This window comes from Panulirus ornatus, chromosome 52 (genome assembly GCF_036320965.1).
Source record: "Panulirus ornatus isolate Po-2019 chromosome 52, ASM3632096v1, whole genome shotgun sequence".
Lineage (NCBI taxonomy): Eukaryota > Metazoa > Arthropoda > Malacostraca > Decapoda > Palinuridae > Panulirus > Panulirus ornatus.
The window spans coordinates 5,017,207-5,040,489 of NC_092275.1; the positions used below are offsets into that span (position 1 = coordinate 5,017,207).

Below are 23,283 nucleotides of genomic sequence, written 5' to 3' on the forward strand. Positions count from 1 at the left end.
TGCTCTTGTCCTCTCACTAACCCCTGACTTTACTCCCAAGACATTCCCAAACCACTCTTCCCCTTTACCCTTGAGCTTCGTTTCACCCAGAGCCAAAACATCCAGGTTCCTTTCCTCAAACATACTACCTATCTCTCCTTTTTTCACATCTTGGTTACATCCACACACATTTAGGCACCCCAATCTGAGCCTTCGAGGAGGTTGATATATATATATATATATATATATATATATATATATATATATATATATATATATATATATATATATATATTTTTTTTTTTTTTTTTTTTGCTTTGTCGCTGTCTCCCGCGTTTGCGAGGTAGCGCAAGGAAACAGACGAAAGAAATGGCCCAACCCACCCCCATACACATGTATATACATACGTCCACACACGCAATATACATACCTACACAGCTTTCCATGGTTTACCCCAGACGCTTCACATGCCTTGATTCAATCCACTGACAGCACGTCAACCCCGGTATACCACATCGCTCCAATTCACTCTATTCCTTGCCCTCCTTTCACCCTCCTGCATGTTCAGGCCCCGATCACACAAAATCTTTTTCACTCCATCTTTCCACCTCCAATTTGGTCTCCCTCTTCTCCTCGTTCCCTCCACCTCCGACACATATATCCTCTTGGTCAATCTTTCCTCACTCATTCTCTCCATGTGACCAAACCATTTCAAAACACCCTCTTCTGCTCTCTCAACCACGCTCTTTTTATTTCCACACATCTCTCTTACCCTTACGTTACTTACTCGATCAAACCACCTCACACCACACATTGTCCTCAAACATCTCATTTCCAGCACATCCATCCTCCTGCGCACAACTCTATCCATAGTCCACGCCTTGCAACCATACAACATTGTTGGAACCACTATTCCTTCAAACATACCCATTTTTGCTTTCCGAGATAATGTTCTCGACTTCCACACATTCTTCAAGGCTCCCAGAATTTTCGCCCCCTCCCCCACCCTATGATCCACTTCCGCTTCCATGTTTCCATCCGCTGCCAGATCCACTCCCAGATATCTAAAACACTTCACTTCCTCCAGTTTTTCTCCATTCAAACTCACCTCCCAATTGACTTGACCCTCAACCCTACTGTACCTAATAACCTTGCTCTTATTCACATTTACTCTTAACTTTCTTCTTTCACACACTTTACCAAACTCAGTCACCAGCTTCTGCAGTTTCTCACATGAATTAGCCACCAGCGCTGTATCATCAGCGAACAACAACTGACTCACTTCCCAAGCTCTCTCATCCCCAACAGACTTCATACTTGCCCCTCTTTCCAAAACTCTTGCATTCACCTCCCTAACAACCCAATCCATAAACAAATTAAACAACCATAGAGACATCACACACCCCTGCCGCAAACCTACATTCACTGAGAACCAATCACTTTCCTCTCTTCCTACACGTACACATGCCTTACATCCTCGATAAAAACTTTTCACTGCTTCTAACAACTTGCCTCCCACACCATATATTCTTAGTACCTTCCACAAAGCATCTCTATCAACTCTATCACATGCCTTCTCCAGATCCATAAATGCTACATACAAATCCATTTGCTTTTCTAAGTATTTCTCACATACATTCTTCAAAGCAAACACCTGATCCACACATCCTCTAACACTTCTGAAACCACACTGCTCTTCCCCAATCTGATGCTCTGTACATGCCTTCACCCTCTCAATCAATACCCTCCCATATAATTTACCAGGAACACTCAATAAACTTATACCTCTGTAATTTGAGCACTCACTCTTATCCCCTTTGCCTTTGTACAATGTCACTATGCACGCATTCTGCCAATCCTCAGGCACCTCAACCATGAATCATACATACATTAAATAACCTTACCAACCAGTCAACAATACAGTCACCCCCTTTTCTAATAAATTCCACTGCAATACCATCCAAACCTGCTGCCTTGCTGGCTTTCATCTTCTGCAAAGCTTTTACTACCTCTTCTCTGTTCACCAAATCATTTTCCCTAACCCTCTCACTTTACACACCACCTCGACCAAAACACCCTATATCTGCCACTCTATCATCAAACACATTCAACAAACCTTCAAAATACTCACTCCATCTTCTCACATCACCACTATATATATATATACACACAAACACAGACATATACATATATACACATATACATAATTCATAGTCTGCCCTTATTCATTCCCGTCGCCACCCCACCACACATGAAATGACAACCCCCTCCCCTGGCATGTGCGCGAGGTAGTGCTAGGAAAAGACAACAAAGGCCACATTCATTCACACTCAGTCTCTAGCTGTCACGTATAATGCACTGAAACCACAGCTCCCTTTCCACATCCAGGCCCCACAAAATTTTCCATGGTTTACCCCAGACGCTTCACATGGCCTTGTTCAATCCGTTGACAGCACATTGACCCGGGTATACCACATCGTTCCAATTCACTCTATTCCATGCACGCCTTTCACCCTCCTGCATGTTCAGGCCCCGATTACTCAAAATCTTTTCCACTCCATCTTTCCAACTCCAATTTGGTCTCCCACTCCTAGTCATTCCCTCCACCTCTGACACATATATCCTCTTTGTCAATCTTTCCTCACTCATTCTCTCCAAGTGACCAAACCATCTCAAAACACCCTCTTCTGCTCTCTCAACCAAACGCTTTTTATTACCACACATCTCTCTTACCCTTTCATTACTTACTCGATCAAACCACCTCACACCACATTTTGTCTTCAAACATCTCATTTCCAGCACATCCACTCTCCTCCGCACAACTCTATCCATAGCCCATGCCTCGCAACCATATAACATTGTTGGAACCACTACTCCTTCAAATATACCCATTTTTGCTTTCCAAGATAAGGTTCTCGACTTCCACACATTTTTCAACACTCCCAGAACTTTCACCCCCTCCCCCACCCTATGGTTCACTTCCACTTCCATGGTTCCATCCACTGCCAAATCCACTCCCAGATATCGAAAACACTTCACTTTCTCCAGTTTTTCTCCATTCAAACTTACCTCCCAATTGACTTGTCCCTCAACCCTTTTTTTTTTTTTTTTTTTTTTTTTTATACTTTGTCGCTGTCTCCCGCGTTTGCGAGGTAGCGCAAGGAAACAGACGAAAGAAATGGCCCAACCCCCCCCCCCATACACATGTACATACACACATCCACACACGCAAATATACATACCTACACAGCTTTCCATGGTTTACCCCAGACGCTTCACATGCCTTGATTCAATCCACTGACAGCACGTCAACCCCTGTATACCACATCGCTCCAATTCACTCTATTCCTTGCCCTCCTTTCACCCTCCTGCATGTTCAGGCCCCGATCACACAAAATCTTTTTCACTCCATCTTTCCACCTCCAATTTGGTCTCCCTCTTCTCCTCGTTCCCTCCACCTCCGACACATATATCCTCTTGGTCAATCTTTCCTCACTCATTCTCTCCATGTGCCCAAACCATTTCAAAACACCCTCTTCTGCTCTCTCAACCACGCTCTTTTTATTTCCACACATCTCTCTTACCCTTACGTTACTTACTCGATCAAACCACCTCACACCACACATTGTCCTCAAACATCTCATTTCCAGCACATCCATCCTCCTGCGCACAACTCTATCCATAGCCCACGCCTCGCAACCGTACAGCATTGTTGGAACCACTATTCCTTCAAACATACCCATTTTTGCTTTCCGAGATAATGTTCTCGACTTCCACACATTTTTCAAGGCTCCCAAAATTTTCGCCCCCTCCCCCACCCTATGATCCACTTCCGCTTCCATGGTTCCATCCGCTGACAGATCCACTCCCAGATATCTAAAACACTTCACTTCCTCCAGTTTTTCTCCATTCAAACTCACCTCCCAATTGACTTGACCCTCAACCCTACTATACCTAATAACCTTGCTCTTATTCACATTTACTCTTAACTTTCTTCTCCCACACACTTTACCAAACTCAGTCACCAGCTTCTGCAGTTTCTCACATGAATCAGCCACCAGCGCTGTATCATCAGCGAACAACAACTGACTCACTTCCCAAGCTCTCTCATCCCCAACAGACTTCATACTTGCCCCTCTTTCCAGGACTCTTGCATTTACCTCCCTAACAACCCCATCCATAAACAAATTAAACAACCATGGAGACATCACACACCCCTGCCGCAAACCTACATTCACTGAGAACCAATCACTTTCCTCTCTTCCTACACGTACACATGCCTTACATCCTCGATAAAAACTTTTCACTGCTTCTAACAACTTGCCTCCCACACCATATATTCTTAATACCTTCCACAGAGCATCTCTATCAACTCTATCATATGCCTTCTCCAGATCCATAAATGCTACATACAAATCCATTTGCTTTTCTAAGTATTTCTCACATACATTCTTCAAAGCAAACACCTGATCCACACATCCTCTACCACTTCTGAAACCGCACTGCTCTTCCCCAATCTGATGCTCTGTACATGCCTTCACCCTCTCAATCAATACCCTCCCATATAATTTACCAGGAATACTCAACAAACTTATACCTCTGTAATTTGAGCACTCACTCTTATCCCCTTTGCCTTTGTACAATGGCACTATGCACGCATTCCGCCAATCCTCAGGCACCTCACCATGAGTCATACATACATTAAATAACCTTACCAACCAGTCAACAATACAGTCACCCCCTTTTTTAATAAATTCCACTGCAATACCATCCAATCCTGCTGCCTTGCCGGCTTTCATCTTCCGCAAAGCTTTTACTACCTCTTCTCTGTTTACCAAATCATTTTCCCTAACCCTCTCACTTTGCACACCACCTCGACCAAAACACCCTATATCTGCCACTCTGTCATCAGACACATTCAACAAACCTTCAAAATACTCATTCCATCTCCTTCTCACATCACCACTACTTGTTATCACCTCCCCATTTACGCCCTTCACTGAAGTTCCCATTTGCTCCCTTGTCTTACGCACTTTATTTACCTCCTTCCAGAACATCTTTTTATTCTCCCTAAAATTTAATGATAGTCTCTCACCCCAACTCTACTTCTCCAGTTTTTCTCCATTCAAACTTACCTCCTAATTGACTTGACCCTCAACCCTACTGTACCTAATAACCTTGCTCTTATTCACATTTACTCTTAACTTTCTTCTTTCACACACTTTACCAAACTCAGTCACCAGCTTCTGCAGTTTCTCACATGAATCAGCCACCAGCGCTGTATCATCAGCGAACAACTACTGACTCACTTCCCAAGCTCTCTCATCCACAACAGACTTCATACTTGCCCCTCTTTCCAAAACTCTTGCATTCACCTCCCTAACAACCCCATCCATAAACAAATTAAACAACCATGGAGACATCACACACCCCTGCCACAAACCTACATTCACTGAGAACCAATCACTTTCCTCTCTTCCTACACGTACACATGCCTTACATCCTCGATAAAAACTTTTCACTGCTTCTAACAACTTGCCTCCCACACCATATACTCTTAATACCTTCCAGTGAGCATCTCTATCAACTCTATCATATGCCTTCTCCAGATCCATAAATGCTACATACAAATCCATTTGCTTTTCTAAGTGTTTCTCACATACATTCTTCAAAGCAAACACCTGATCCACACATCCTCTACCACTTCTGAAACCACACTGCTCTTCTCCAATATATTATAAATGAAATATAAGCTCATTTGTGATACAGTAATTATTTCCATCTTAAACAGGTTGTGTCTTGCCAGGGGATGGTGCGGCTTCCGGCACCACGAATTGTGCGCATACGTGGCCATGCATCCCATGCCCACACTCCTACAGATACACCCATGCTTCAAACTACACTCAAGGTAAAAAAAAGTTATTTCTCACTTTTTATTTACAAAAATACAGAGTGTGCTTTGCCTATTTATATATATTATCAAAAAATCTTTAACCATGATTAAAAAGTATATTCTAAGCTCTATGAATATTATAAGAAAAAAAAGGCAGGAGAAAAATGTCTCAGTGACTAATGGAAGTTCTCTTGCAATTCACTTGGAAGTACTCTATGCACTCTCTGAACTCCATGAATCTCCTCAAAATATTCTTCTTTCCAGCCTTTATATCTCCTACTTCTTTTCCAAGAATCTACTTTTCTTTCTCTCTCTGCTTCCATACTTCTCTCTCTGAGCATACAACCTTGGGCAAAACTCTTTCTCTTCAAACAAATTCTTGTCTAACAAACAATGCTACTTTCCAGTTAGGAGAGCTGAAACAAAAGCTAGCAGCCATTCATCATGTGTGATGGAAGTCAATGTGCCTGCACTTCATCAATATCAGAATAAAATACCCTATATAACCCCATTCACTTTATCTACATATTGAGACTTCTTAATTTACTGAGATGAAAGATGTTTCTGTCATATATACCACATAATGACTGATAAAAACTCAAACACTGTAGGAAGGCAACTCTGAAATCACAAAGGTAAGGTCTGATGATCTTAATCAAAGCTTACGAATCCAAGAACCACCTTGTAAGTCAAGTTATTATTGAGGTAAAGGTTCAGTAAAACCCAACATTAAGTAATATCCTTACTGTTCAACTCCAAGACAGGAGAGGTACTACTAACTGACAGCTAAAGCAAGTGAGATGTGAGTATTCCTAATATGTGGATGGGAATGTAATCACAACATGCCAGATAATCATGTGACCATTTGTTTCTAAAGTGTTAGAAATGGCGAATGATCAACTATCATGGATACAAAAGTTACGACAAATAAAGAAAAATATTAGAATTAAAGTAAAAACATGAAAGATTAAATTGGTGAAGCTAACCAGAAGCTAAACACAGGTGGATGGCCCACTTCTATACTCCTAAGATGTAGCTAATCACTAAAAACAGTGAGGCACTTAGTACAACTTCCAAAATAATTGCAATTCAGTGGATCCTATGCTAAATATCATCAATAGGCCTGAAAAATCTTGCCCAATACAACAAAACTGTCTTGAGATATTTACAATCACACTTCAAACATTAGCCAATTAGCAACTATTCATTATAAATTTATAGTACAATCAAAATTATAGACAGTAAGGAGAAATAAAAGTAATCTTTGCAAGAAAGTGAAATTTTAGACTGTTTGACCAATCACTAGGTAAGTCTGCAGGAAGAATGTGAAAAGATGACATGAAAAAGAGTACAGAAAATTATGAGTCTTTGCATTTTTACTTACAATAAACGTCAAACTTTTTAGTAATTATATTATGATATATTTATTCTCACCTATATTAATCCAATTTCTTCTTGACAGATGGGCACATACCTTGTGTTTCATTTCACAGACTGGACAAGAGTGCATCAATGCCACTTAATACTCAATGGTATAGAAAAAGTTCCACGAACAGAAGTGCCACCAAAGATCATTCTCGAGCGCATTAATGGCGTGTACACTACACCATCGCAACAGTTTTATGAAGGTAATATACATCAAATTACAAAATTAACCAAAATTATACAGCAATTTTCTACAAACTTTCAAAGACTACCAATAACTGCCAGCATAAATACAAATTCAAAACTTTATGTCATAAGCCTCCTCCAATCAAAACTCCCTTCAAATAGCATCTTGTCTGAGCACTCAATATATTAATCTTTTATGAAGCAACTCCACCAGTAATTCTGACATTCATTACAATCACATGGGGAGTTTTAAGTAATTTAATAATTCAAAACAGCCATAAACTTGACAACAAACTATTCACAAGAATTCCGACACAAAATCAATAAAGAAATAATGCCTTTACTGTAGATTAATGTAAGGCATCCAGATGGTAACCATGTACAAATATTAATTTTCCCTACTTGAGCTTTTTTGAGTATGTATTAGAAGGAAGTGAACTATATTTATAGAAACATGTCACTTAGCTACTTGAGTTTCCCTTCATATTTAACAAATAAATTACATAATCAGTATCCTATATTTCTTAAACCTAACTGCCTTTTCTTTCTAGAAAGGTAGCTCAACAAGCAAATGAAAACTGGCCTCATTTGCACCCATTCAATCTGTAATGCGTAATGCAAGAAAACCAGTCTCCCATCCATAGCAAAGCCTGACAGGCAACTCCACAGTTTACTTTGATCACTTCATTGAGCATTCAGCATGACAGTAACTAGCCAGGCCTAAAATTAATTTTCTATGATACTACAATCATCTGGCCATCAAGTGGCAATGCACTCATATAGGTGGCTCATCATTGTAGTCATGGAATTTCAATGGTTTTAGAGTAGGTGATCAACCACATGCTGTCAAGAAAATGCAGAAATGCGAATGTGACAACACCAAGCCCACCACAGGTTGGAATCAATGAGCACCATGGTAGCAGTCTCATGACTCCCAGCCAGTCAAGCCTTCCAGACCAATCTACACCCAGTGCTTGTGTTTACTCATGTGTGCTGTACTTGTACTTCCTATTTTTCTTAATACTTTTACAGTAATACTGTGAAAACATCAGTCCTCGATTTAGGTAAAACTAGTATTATTAATTTTATGATATTTACATGCTTTGTATGTTTGGTTATTTTTTCTTTATCATACTTAATTGCCATTTCCCGCATCAGCGAGGTAATGCCAGGAAAGATACGAAGAATGGCCCATCCATTCATATACACATATATATATACATAAATGCCCATACAAGCACATATACATACATATACATATCAACATGGAAAAAGGTGAGAACAATGGAAGTAAGGGGAGTGGGGGAGGAATGGGATGTATTTAGGGAATCAGTGATGGATTGCGCAAAAGATGCTTGTGGCATGAGAAGAGTGGGAGGTGGGTTGATTAGAAAGGGTAGTGAGTGGTGGGATGAAGAAGTAAGAGTATTAGTGAAAGAGAAGAGAGAGGCATTTGGATGATTTTTGCAGGGAAAAAATGCAATTGAGTGGGAGATGTATAAAAGAAAGAGACAGGAGGTCAAGAGAAAGGTGCAAGAGGTGAAAAAAAGGGCAAATGAGAGTTGGGGTGAGAGAGTATCATTAAATTTTAGGGAGAATAAAAAGATGTTCTGGAAGGAGGTAAATAAAGTGCGTAAGACAAGGGAGCAAATGGGAACTTCAGTGAAGGGCGCAAATGGGGAGGTGATAACAAGTAGTGGTGATGTGAGAAGGAGATGGAGTGAGTATTTCGAAGGTTTGTTGAATGTGTTTGATGATAGAGTGGCAGATATAGGGTGTTTTGGTCGAGGTGGTGTGCAAAGTGAGAGGGTTAGGGAAAATGATTTGGTAAACAGAGAAGAGGTAGTGAAAGCTTTGCGGAAGATGAAAGCAAGCAAGGCAGCAGGTTTGGATGGTATTGCAGTGGAATTTATTAATAAAGGGGGTGTCTGTATTGTTGACTGGTTGGTAAGGTTATTTAATGTATGTATGACTCATGGTGAGGTGCCTGAGGATTGGCGGAATGCGTGCATAGTGCCATTGTACAAAGGCAAAGGGGATAAGAGTGAGTGCTCAAATTACAGAGGTATAAGTTTGTTGAGTATTCCTGGTAAATTATATGGGAGGGTATTGATTGAGAGGGTGAAGGCATGTACAGAGCATCAGATTGGGGAAGAGCAGTGTGGTTTCAGAAGTGGTAGAGGATGTGTGGATCAGGTGTTTGCTTTGAAGAATGTATGTGAGAAATACTTAGAAAAGCAAATGGATTTGTATGTAGCATTTATGGATCTGGAGAAGGCATATGATAGAGTTGATAGAGATGCTCTGTGGAAGGTATTAAGAATATATGGTGTGGGAGGAAAGTTGTTAGAAGCAGTGAAAAGTTTTTATCGAGGATGTAAGGCATGTGTACGTGTAGGAAGAGAGGAAAGTGATTGGTTCTCAGTGAATGTAGGTTTGCGGCAGGGGTGTGTGATGTCTCCATGGTTGTTTAATTTGTTTATGGATGGGGTTGTTAGGGAGGTAAATGCAAGAGTTTTGGAAAGAGGGGCAAGTATGAAGTCTGTTGGGGATGAGAGAGCTTGGGAAGTGAGTCAGTTGTTGTTCGCTGATGACACAGCGCTGGTGGCTGATTCATGTGAGAAACTGCAGAAGCTGGTGACTGAGTTTGGTAAAGTGTGTGGAAGAAGAAAGTTAAGAGTAAATGTGAATAAGAGCAAGGTTATTAGGTACAGTAGGGTTGAGGGTCAAGTCAATTGGGAGGTGAGTTTGAATGGAGAAAAACTGGAGGAAGTGAAGTGTTTTAGATATCTGGGAGTGGATCTGGCAGCGGATGGAACCATGGAAGCGGAAGTGGATCATAGGGTGGGGGAGGGGGCGAAAATTCTGGGGCCTTGAAGAATGTGTGGAAGTCGAGAACATTATCTCGGAAAGCAAAAATGGGTATGTTTGAAGGAATAGTGGTTCCAACAATGTTGTATGGTTGCGAGGCGTGGGCTATGGATAGAGTTGTGCGCAGGAGGATGGATGTGCTGGAAATGAGATGTTTGAGGACAATGTGTGGTGTGAGGTGGTTTGATCGAGTGAGTAACGTAAGGGTGAGAGAGATGTGTGGAAATAAAAAGAGCGTGGTTGAGAGAGCAGAAGAGGGTGTTTTGAAGTGGTTTGGGCACATGGAGAGGATGAGTGAGGAAAGATTGACCAAGAGGATATATGTGTCGGAGGTGGAGGGAACAAGGAGAAGAGGGAGACCAAATTGGAGGTGGAAAGATGGAGTGAAAAAGATTTTGTGTGATCGGGGCCTGAACATGCAGGAGGGTGAAAGGAGGGCAAGGAATAGAGTGAATTGGAGCGATGTGGTATACCGGGGCTGACGTGCTGTCAGTGGATTGAATCAAGGCATGTGAAGCGTCTGGGGTAAACCATGGAAAGCTGTGTAGGTATGTATATTTGCGTGTGTGGACGTATGTATATACATGTGTATGGGGGGGGGGGTTGGGCCATTTCTTTCGTCTGTTTCCTTGCGCTACCTCGCAAACGCGGGAGACAGCGACAAAGTATAAAAAAAAAAAAAAAAAAAAAAAAAAACATATCAACATATACACATGTACATGCATATACATATCAACGTATACACATGTACATACACATACACAGACATATACATATATACATGTACATATTCATACTTGCTTGCTTTCATCCATTCCTGTCACACCCTGTCCCACAGGAAACAACATTGCTACCCCCTACTTCAGCATGGCAGCACCACGGAAACAGACAAAAAAGGCCACATTCGTCTACACTCATTCTCTAGTTTCATGTGTACTCCACAGAAACCACAGCTCCCTATCCACATCCAGACCCCATGGACCTTTCCATGGTTTACCCCAGACATTTCACATGCCCTGGTTCAGTCCATTGACAGCATGTTGACCCAGTATACCACATCCTTCCAATTCAATTTATTCCTTGCATGCCTCTAACCCTCCTGCATGTTCAGGTCCCGATCACTCAAAAGCCTCTCCATAAGTCCAAACCATTTCAACACCCTTTCTTCTGCTCTCTCAACCACACTCTTTATATTTCTACACATCTCTCTTCCCCTTTCATTACTTACTTGATCAAACCACCTCACACCACATACTGTCCTCAAACATTTCATTTCCAACTCATCCATCCTCCTCCATACAACCCTATCCATAGCCCTTGCCTCACAACCACATAATATTGTTGGAACTACTACTCTTTCAAAAATACCCATTCTTGCTCTCCGAGATAATGTTCTCTTCTTCCAAACATTCTTCATTGCTCCTAAAACCTTCGCCCCCTCCCTCACCATAAACAGCTGAGTCCACTCCCAGATATCTAAAACACTTCACTTCCTCCAATTTTTCTCCATTTAAACTTACATCCCAATTTACTTGTCCCTCAATGCTACTGAACCTAATAACCTTGCTCTTATTCACATTTACTCTCAACTTTCTCCTTTTGCACACTTTACCAAACTCTGTCACCAACTTTTACAGTTCTCCCTTGAATCAACAACAACTGACTCACTTCCCAGGCCCTCTCATCCCCAACAGACTGCATACTTGCCCCTCTCTCCAAAACTCTTGCATTTACTTCCCTAACCACCCCATCCATAAACAAATTAAACAACTATGCACCGCACACCCCTGCCACAGACCAACCTTCACTAAGAACAAATGACTCTCCTCTCTTCCTACTCGTACACATGCCTTACATCCTTGATAGAAAGTTTTCACTGCTTCTAGCAGCTTTATCAATAAATGCTACACAAAAATCCATCTGTTTTTCTAAGTATTTCTCACACACATTTTTCAAAACAAACACGATCCACACACCCTCAACCACTTCTGAAACCATACTGCTCCTTGTCAACCCTTGCACCTTCCTCTTGACCTCCTGCCGCTTTCTTTTATACATCTCCCAGTCATTTGCACTCCTACCTCATAAGTATCGTCCAAATGCCTATCTTTTCTCTTTCACTATCAACTTTACTTCCTCCCACCACTCACAACCCTTTCTAATCTGCCCAACTCCCATCTTTCTCATGTCACATGCATCTTTTGCACATGCTATCACTGCTTCCCTAAATACATTCCATTCTTCATCCATTCACCTAACATCATTTGCTCTCACTTTTTCCATTCTACACTCAATCTTTCCTGTTTGGTTATTATTCTTATCATTATTATTATTATTATTATTATTATTATTATTATTTATTTTATTTATTTTGCTTTGTCACTGTCTCCCGCGTTAGCGAGGCAGCGCAAGGAAACAGACGAAGGAATGGCCCAACCCGCCCACATACACATGTATATACATACAGGTCCACACATGGAAATATACATACCTATACATCTCAATGTACACATATATATACACACACAGACATATACATATATACACATGTACATAATTCATACTGTCTGCCTTTATTTGTTCCCATCGCCACCTCGCCACACATGGAATAACAACCCCCTCCCCCTCATGTGTGCGAGGCAGCGCTAGGAAAGACACCAAAGGCCCCATTCGTTCACACTCAGTCTCTACCTGTCATGTAATAATGCACCGAAACCACAGCTCCCTTTCCACATCCAGGCCCCACACACTTTCCATGGTTTACCCCAGATGCTTCACATGCCCTGGTTCAATCCATTGACAGCACGTCGACCCCGGTATACCGCATCGTTCCAATTCACTCTATTCCTTGCACGCCTTTCACCCTCCTGCATGTTCAGGCCCCGATCACTCAAAATCTTTTTCACTCCATCTTTCCACCTCCAATTTGGTCTCCCACTTCTCCTCGTTCCCTCCACCTCTGACACATATATCCTCTTGGTCAATCTTTCCCCACTCATTCTCTCCATGTGACCAAACCATTTCAAAACACCTTCTTCTGCTCTCTCAACCACACTCTTTTTATTTCCATACATCTCTCTCACCCTTACATTACTTACTCGATCAAACCACCTCACACCACATATTGTCCTCAAACATCTCATTTCTAGCACATCCACCCTCCTGCGCACAACTCTATCCATAGCCCATGCCTCGCAACCATACAACATTGTTGGAACCACTATTCCTTCAAACATACCCATTTTTGCTTTCTGAGATAATGTTCTCGACTTCCAAACATTCTTCAAGGCTTCCAGAATTTTCGCACCCTCCCCCACCCTATGATTCACTTCTGCTTCCATTGTTCCATCCGCTGCCAGATCCACTCCCAGATATCTAAAACACTTTACTTCCTCCAGTTTTTCTCCATTCAAACTTACCTCCCAATTGACTTGACCCTCAACCCTACTGTACTTAATAACCTTGCTCTTATTCACATTTACTCTTAACTTTCTTCTTTCACACACTTTACCAAACTCAGTCACCAGCTTCTGCAGTTTCTTACATGAATCAGCCAGCAGCGCTGTTTCATCTGCGAACAACAACTGACTCCCTTCCCAAGCTCTCTCATCCACAACAGACTGCATACTTGCCCCTCTTTCCAAAACTCTTGCATTCACCTCCCATAAACAAATTAAACAACCATGGAGACATCACACACCGCTGCCGCAAACCTACATTCACTGAGAACCAATCACTTTCCTCTCTTCCTACACGTACACATGCCTTACATCCTCGATAAAAACTTTTCACTGCTTCTAACAACTTGCCTCCCACACCATATATTCTTAAAACCTTCCACAGAGCATCTCTATCAACTCTATCATATGCCTTCTCCAGATCCATAAATGCTACATACAAATCCATTTGTTTTTCTAAGTATTTCTCACATACATTCTTCAAACACCTGATCCACACATCCTCTACCACTTCTGAAACCACACCGCTCTTCCCCAATCTGATGCTCTGTACACGCCTTCACCCTCTCAATCAATACCCTCCCATATAATTTACCAGGAATACTCAACAAACTTATACCTCTGTAATTTGAGCATTCACTCATTTTTTTTTTCTTCTTTTTTTTGCTTTGTCGCTGTCCCCCGTGTTTGTGAGGTAGCGCAAGGAAACAGACGAAAGAAATGGCCTAACCCACCCCCATACACATGTATATACATATGTCCACACACGCAAATATACATGCCTACACAGCTTTCCATGGTTTACCCCAGACGCTTCACATGCCTTGATTCAATCCACTGACAGCACTTCAACCCCGGTATACCACATCGATCCAATTCACTCTATTCCTTGCCCTCCTTTCACCCTCCTGCATGTTCAGGCCCCGATCACACAAAATCTTTTTCACTCCATCTTTCCATCACCAATTTGGTCTCCCACTTCTCCTCGTTCCCTCCACCTCCGACACATATATCCACTTGGTCAATCTTTCCTCACTCATTCTCTCCATGTGACCAAACCATTTCAAAACACCCTCTTCTGGTCTCTCAACCATGCTCTTTTTATTCCCACACATCTCTCTTACCCTTACGTTACTTACTCGATCAAACCACCTCACACCACACATTGTCCTCAAACATCTCATTTCCAGCACATCCATCCTCCTGTGCACAACTCTATCCATAGCCCACGCCTCGCAACCATACAACATTGTTGGAACCACTATTCCTTCAAACATACCCATTTTTGCTTTCCGAGATAATGTTCTCGACTTCCACACATTCTTCAAGGCTCCAAGGATTTTCGCCCCCTCCCCCACCCTATGATCCACTTCCGCTTCCATGGTTCCATCTGCTGCCAGATCCACTCCCAGATATCTAAAACACTTTACTTCCTCCAGTTTTTCTCCATTCAAACTTACCTCCCAATTGACTTAACCCTCAACCCTACTGTACCTAATAACCTTGCTCTTATTCACATTTACTCTTAACTTTCTTCTTTCACACACTTTACCAAACTCTGTCACCAGCTTCTGCAGTTTCTCACATGAATCAGCCACCAGCGCTGTATCATCAGCGAACAACAACTGACTCACTTCCCAAGCTCTCTCATCTCCAACAGACTTCATACTTGCCCCTCTTTCCAAAACTCTTGCATTTACCTCCCTAACAACCCCATCCATAAACAAATTAAACAACCATGGAGACATCACACACCCCTGCCGCAAACCTACATTCACTGAGAACCAATCACTTTCCTCTCTTCCTACACGTACACATGCCTTACATCCTCGATAAAAACTTTTCACTGCTTCTAACAACTTGCCTCCCACACCGTGTATTCTTAATACCTTCCACAGAGCATCTCTATCAACTCTATCATAAGCCTTCTCCAGATCCATAAATGCTACATACAAATCCATTTGCTTTTCTAAGTATTTCTCACATACATTCTTCAAAGCAAACACCTGATCCACACATCCTCTACCACTTCTGAAACCACACTGCTCTTCCCCAATCTGATGCTCTGTACATGCCTTCACCCTCTCAATCAATACCCTCCCATATAATTTACCAGGAATACTCAACAAACTTATACCTCTGTAATTTGAGCACTCACTCTTATCCCCTTTGCCTTTGTACAATGTCACTATGCACACATTCCGCCAATCCTCAGGCACCTCACCATGAGTCATACATACATTAAATAACCTTACCAACCAGTCAATAATACAGTCACCCCCTTTTTTAATAAATTCCACTGCAATACCATCCAAACCTGCTGCCTTGCCGGCTTTCATCTTCCGCAAAGCTTTTACTACCTCTTCTCTGTTTACCAAATCATTTTCCCTAACCCTCTCACTTTGCACACCACCTCGACCAAAACACCCTATATCTGCCACTCTATCATCAAACACATTCAACAAACCTTCAAAATACTCACTCCATCTCCTTCTCACATCCCCACTACTTGTTATCACCTCCCCATTTGCGCCCTTCACTGAAGTTCCCATTTGCTCCCTTGTCTTACGCACTTTATTTACCTCCTTCCAGAACATCTTTTTACTCTCCCTAAAATTTAATGATACTCTCTCACCCCAACTCTCATTTGCCCTCTTTTTCACCTCTTGCACCTTTTTCTTGACCTCCTGTCTCTTTCTTTTATACATCTCCCACTCAATTGCATTTTTTCCCTGCAAAAATCGTCCAAATGCCTCTCTCTTCTCTTTCACTAATAATCTTACTTCTTCATCCCACCACTCACTACCCTTTCTCATCAACCCACCTCCCACTCTTCTCATGCCACAAGCATCTTTTGCGCAATCCATCACTGATTCCCTAAATACATCTCATTCCTCCCCCACTCCCCTTACTTCCATTGTTCTCACCTTTTTCCATTCTGTACTCAGTCTCTCCTGGTACTTCCTCACACAAGTCTCCTTCCCAAGCTCACTTACTCTCACCACCCTCTTCACCCAACATTCACTCTTCTTTTCTGAAAACCCATACAAATCTTCACCTTAGCCTCCACAAGATAATGATCAGACATCCCTCCAGTTGTACCTCTCAGCACATTAACATCCAAAAGTCTCTCTTTCGCGCGTCTATCAATTAACACGTAATCCAATAACGCTCTCTGGCCATCTCTCCTACTTCCATACGTATACTTATGTATATCTCGCTTTTTAAACCAGGTATTCCCAATCACCAGTCCTTTTTCAGCACATAAATCTACAATCTCTTCACCATTTCCATTTACAACACTGAACACCCCATGTATACCAATTATTCCCTCAACTTTATTATTATTATTATTATTATTATTATTATTATAATATGATATGGCATATGATAGAGTTGATAGAGATGCTCTGTGGAAGGTATTAAGAATATATGGTGTGGGAGGCAAGTTGTTAGAAGCAGTGAAAAGTTTTTATCGAGGACGTAAGGCATGTGTACGTGTAGGAAGAGAGGAAAGTGATTGGTTCTCAGTGAATGTAGGTTTGCGGCAGGGGTGTGTGATGTCTCCATGGTTGTTTAATTTGTTTATGGATGGGGTTGTTAGGGAGGTAAATGCAAGAGTCTTGGAAAGAGGGGCAAGTATGAAGTCTGTTGGGGATGAGAGAGCTTGGGAAGTGAGTCAGTTGTTGTTCGCTGATGATACAGCGCTGGTGGCGGATTCATGTGAGAAACTGCAGAAGCTGGTGACGGAGTTTGGTAAAGTGTGTGGAAGAAGAAAGTTAAGAGTAAATGTGAATAAGAGCAAGGTTATTAGGTACAGTAGGGTCGAGGGTCAAGTCAATTGGGAGGTGAGTTTGAATGGAGAAAAACTGGAGGAAGTGAAGTGTTTTAGATATCTGGGAGTGGATCTGTCAGCGGATGGAACCATGGAAGCGGAAGTGGATCATAGGGTGGGGGAGGGGGCGAAAATTTTGGGAGCCTTGAAAAATGTGTGGAAGTCGAGAACATTATCCCGGAAAGCAAAAATGGGTATGTTTGAAGGAATAGTAGTTCCAACAATGTTGTATGGTTGCGAGGCGTGGGCTATGGATAGAGTTGTGTGCAGGAGGATGGATGTGCTGGAAATGAGATGTTTGAGGACAATGTGTGGTGTGAGGTGGTTTGATCGAGTAAGTAACGTAAGGGTAAGAGAGATGTGTGGAAATAAAAAGAGCGTGGTTGAGAGAGCAGAAGAGGGTGTTTTGAAATGGTTTGGGCACATGGAGAGAATGAGTGAGGAAAGATTGACCAAGAGGATATATGTGTCGGAGGTGGAGGGAACGAGGAGAAGAGGGAGACCAAATTGGAGGTGGAAAGATGGAGTGAAAAGGATTTTGTGTGATCGGGGCCTGAACATGCAGGAGGGTGAAAGGAGGGCAAGGAATAGAGTGAATTGGAGCGATGTGGTATACAGGGGTTGACGTGCTGTCAGTGGATTGAATCAAGGCATGTGAAGCGTCCGGGGTAAACCAAGGAAAGCTGTGTAGGTATGTATATTTGCGTGTGTGGACGTGTGTATGTACATGTGTATGGGGGGGGGTTGGGCCATTTCTTTCGTCTGTTTCCTTGCGCTACCTCGCAAACGCGGGAGACAGCGACAAAGTATAAAAAAAAAAAAAAAAAAAAAAAAAATATTATTATTATTATTATTATCATTATTATTATTATTATGTATTGCTATTATTCTAAGCATATTTTTAAAATTGCACCATCCTTTTCCTTTACCTTTTATGTAATTTGCATGAAAATATCTTCGATACAAGAAAAAATCTATCAATATCTATCGATTTTTTCTCAATGTTATGGCTGTTTATATTCTAAACCCATTCACTGCAGCTAGTTCATACATGGTCTCTGAAAAATATTGGTTCACTGCAGCTGGTACATGTATGGTTTCTGCATTCAAAACTTGTGGCAAGTAATTGTGACAGAAGACACAATTAGCGACATTTAAAAAGTTGCCATAAGATATGGGCTTTTCTTTCAAACTATGAGTCAGTGTGCCTGATCATGGCAGAAGGGACGGTATGACAACAGCGTGTGCTTGATCATGGCAGCAAGGACAGTAAGACAACAGCATGTGCTTGATCATGGCAGAAAGGACAGTATGACAACAGCAGGCTGCTGCCATCCCAGACATGTCTTCCCCTATCCTCACTAATTATATTGATATTCTCACTGGATATGACTCATATCAACTAGTGAATTAACAAGAGGGGATGAATATCCATTTAGAGAAGTTGAGAAGCACAGTGACTCTGTGGGAGACAATAAGGGTGCACATGATCCACACACACCATTACCAAAACAAATATGACATATGAGTGGTGGAGATGGAGCACGAGGCAGGACATGGGACTTGCCGGCTATGACATTCACACCAAAAGACTTTATTGTTGATTCCTCTAATTCAGGTAGAGCAAATGCTCATTCAATTAATAATAACTCAAAGAAAGTTGATTTTTCTTGATTTAATTGACAGGAAGAATGGAAAAGATCATGGAGCAAACACATAGATTTATCAGTATCTCAGGGAAATATTACCTCTATTTTCACCTCACAGCAGACTGGTTAAGTGGAATGACAAACCCAAGGATGAGACAGATGTTTTCTCTATATGATAATGCATATGTTACATGTAAAAAGAAACATAATTAAAGACTACTGGAAAACAGATGTTGTGTACAAGATGTAATTTTTAGGAAGCTAATGCCTCAAAACAACTTTCCTCAATTCCTACGAATTATTCACTTTGTTAATAAATAAACTGTATGAGGAGGTGATAAGATGAAGAAAATCTAGCCAAATTTTGAACATATATGCACAAAATTCCAGGGAAAGTTTAGGTCTTTTCAAGATTTATGCATAGATTTTTTTATGTTAAAAGCTCCAGTCACAGACAAAAGTTCATATCAAGGCTAGGCCTTAATTGAAATACAAAGAAAATTATGAAATGGAAAAAGAAAAGACATGGGAAAGTATCTATGAATTTTGGAAGAAGTGAAAGACCTGTCTTTTGAAATGTGCCTGGTCACAGTTATTGGGAAAGACATGTGAGGGTAAGGAGTTCCAAAGCTTTGACGTGTAAGGAAAGAAGTGGGTATCAAAACAGCCCACCCATGAGTGCTGATGGCCACACAATAATCATGTGACGCAGCATCTTGCCGAGTCTTGTGCGGTCCAGCAAGTGATGTGGGCACACAAGCAGCTAGCTCTCAAGAGCAAACACCAAAGTAATACCTATAGAAAAGGGAAAGTGAACCAACATTGCAGAATAGGACAAGGGGGGGTCAAGTTTGAAAGCTAGCCTGGGACAGTTTATAAGTCAGACTGCTTTTAACTTATCTCTGTCAAGTAAAGATGCAGAGTTACAACCATGCCAAATGTGAGAGCAGTATTCCATACAAGGACAAATCAATCCCTTATAAAAACAGAGCAAACAAGGCATCCAGTTTCTTATAGGCAGACTTAGCTATCCCCATAATGTGGGGTTCCAAAGAAAGAGTGGATGCTACAGCCAACCACAACCCTCTTTTGCACTGTACACAAATAAATGGATATCAATAGAGCATATGAGACACTTCCAAATACATACTTACACAAAAAGATACTCAACATCACCCTTCATAAAAATTACAAAAAGTGCCTGACCATTATCACAGCTAGTCAACAAACTCTAAAACCCTTAAAATCTACAATGGTGTTCCCCAAAGAGCAGTCTTCATCCAAAGCTCATCAATCTCTTCCTATGTGACCTTCTAACGCCTCCTACAGGCCACACCGTGAAGACTGTCACATGTGAAGACAACCTCACAATCATAACACAACACCCTGACACTAATCAGGTAACAACAAACATGCAGTATTATATTAAACAATTAATTACAACACTAGTTCATTAAAAACATATTATCTCTATCCCCAAAGAAATCCACCATCACCCTCTTGACTTCAGAGAGACACAAATCCAACAAAAAAGCCTCCCATAGCCCTAAATGGATGACCATTTCCACTTAACAGGAGTCTAATCACATACAATACACACAACAGTCATTTCCCATCCCGCAAATATCAACACCAGAACTATAAACAAACTAAACCTCCTAGAACACTCCCTGACACTACTTTTGGACAAGGAAAAGAATCCAGCACCACCATCTACAAATGGTTCATCCACTCCACCCTAAACTATGCCTCATCTGCCTGGTCATCCACCTCATCAAAAGAAGACATAATAAAACTGCAGATCACACAAGACAAGGCCCTCAGAACAATCACTGGCTGCCTAGCCAACAAAACACAAATAAATCCAATACAATACATAGCAATGCTCAGATCCAAGTTCTTTGCAATAATCCTTGACCACTCCCACCCAAATCACACCATAACCAATGACCAAACCCCAAGTACAAGCAAACAATTTAACAATCTATATTCGCAACTCGCCATTTTCCCTTACAAACACAACAATGACTTAACATATATATATATATATATATATATATGTATATATATATTTTGGAAAGAGGGGCAAGTATGCAGTCTGTTGGGGATGAGAGAGCTTGGGAAGTGAGTCAGTTGTTGTTCGCTGATGATACAGCACTGGTGGCTGATTCATGTGAGAAACTGCAGAAGCTGGTGACTGAGTTTGGTAAAGTGTGTGAAAGAAGAAAGTTAAGAGTAAGTGTCAATAAGAGCAAGGTTATTAGGTACAGTAGGGTTGAGGGTCAAGTCAACTGGGAGGTAAGTTTGAATGAAGAAAAACTGGAGGAAGTAAAGTGTTTTAGATATCTGGGAGTGGATCTGGCAGTGGATGGAACCATGGAAGCAGAAATGAATCATAGGGTGGGGGAGGGGGCGAAAATCCTGGTAGCCTTGAAGAATGTTTGGAAGTCGAGAACATTATCTCGGAAAGCAAAAATGGGTAGGTTTGAAGGAATAGTGGTTCCAACAATGTTGTATGGTTGCGAGGCATGGGCTATGGATAGAGCTGTGCACAGGAGGGTGGATGTGCTGGAAATGAGATGTTTGAGGACAATATGTGGTGTGAGGTGGTTTGATCGAGTAAGTAATGTAAGGGTAAGAGAGATGTGTGGAAATAAAAAGAGCGTGATTGAGAGAGCAGAAGAGGGTGTTTTGAAATGGTTTGGGCACATGGAGAGAATGAGTGAGGAAAGATTGACCAAGAGAACATATGTGTCGGAGGTGGAGGGAACGAGGAGAGGTGGGATACCAAATTGGAGGTGGAAAGATGAAGTGAAAAAGATTTTGAGTGATCGGGGCCTGAACATGCAGGAGGGTGAAAGGCGGGCAAGGAATAAAGTGAATTGGATTGATGTGGTATACCGGGGTAGACGGGCTGTCAATGGATTGAATCAGGGCATGTGAAGCGTCTGGGGTAAACCATGGAAAGCTGTGTAGGTATGTATATTTGCGTGTGTGGACGTATGCATATACATGTGTATGGGGGTGGGTTGGGCCATTTCTTTCGAGGTAGCGCTAAGAACAGAGGACTGGGCCTTTGAGGGAATATCCTCACCTGGCCCCCTTCTCTGTTCCTTCTTTTGGGAAAAAAAAAAAAAAAAAAAAAAAATTAACCACCCTCCAAACCCAATCTTAAATTCTATCCCACCAGACAAACACCCATATGGAACTGCACTCCCTAGGCATATAAAAGTAAAATTTTACTTTCTTGTATGCATTCTAGACAGCACCCATATCAACATACAACCCTACAAAAGCAGATTCAACACATTACAGGACCCATCATGCCCAAGATATAACTCCTATTATGAAGATGATGAATATTTACTCCTTGATTGTCCAGCACATCTCACTCATACATATAATATCACCATTCCATTTATCAACCTGTATCACTAGTGTCTCTAGTATCCAAACTTCTTGAAAAACTGATCCACAACAGAATCAAGCAGAATATCCCACTCTCAAACAGACAGCATGGCTTCAGACCCAGTCACTCCACCAACATACTCCACAACAAACCTCAAACAACACATCCTGGATGGCTTCACCCATTCAACCACAACCCCACTCCTGTTGAGTATTTGTAGCAATAGATATTAAAAAACAATCAACACTGTCCCCAACACAACCTCACTCAGAAAATCCTTGACATCACCCTCTAAAATAATTAAAAAATGGTTAGCCACAATTACAGCTGGCCAGCAAGCCAGACTCACTCACAGTGGTTTCAACTCTAAAATGTTTAAGCTCTGCTGCAATGGAGCTCCCCAAGATGCAATTCCTTCCCCAATCCTCATTAATCTCTTCCTACATGACTTCCATTACTTCCGGCAGAAAGTCTTCTCACATGCAGATGACCTCACAATTACATCATAATATCCTTACTTTAACCTCGCAACATGAAATATAATCACTATTATAAACAGTGGAAATTTAAAAAGCATG

At 41.4% G+C, this 23,283-nt stretch overlaps 2 protein-coding genes across 4 annotated transcripts in view; one reads left to right on the forward strand and one right to left on the reverse strand.

Moving 5' to 3' along the window:
• Positions 1 to 23,283, reverse strand: part of LOC139765001 (Fanconi anemia group D2 protein-like) — a 370,225-nt gene that overhangs the window by 254,727 nt on the left and 92,215 nt on the right. The gene's annotated exons all lie outside the window — the stretch shown is intronic.
• Positions 1 to 23,283, forward strand: part of LOC139765002 (uncharacterized) — a 52,397-nt gene that overhangs the window by 9,134 nt on the left and 19,980 nt on the right. Inside the window, exons 2-3 of one of the 2 annotated variants that reach the window (XM_071692053.1) lie at positions 5,786 to 5,887; positions 7,335 to 7,500. In XM_071692053.1, coding sequence (XP_071548154.1) covers positions 5,786 to 5,887; positions 7,335 to 7,500 — 268 coding nt within the window. Of the gene's footprint in view, positions 1 to 5,770; positions 5,888 to 7,334; positions 7,501 to 23,283 lie in introns of both variants that reach the window. The other variant, XM_071692054.1, reaches the window with a different exon arrangement.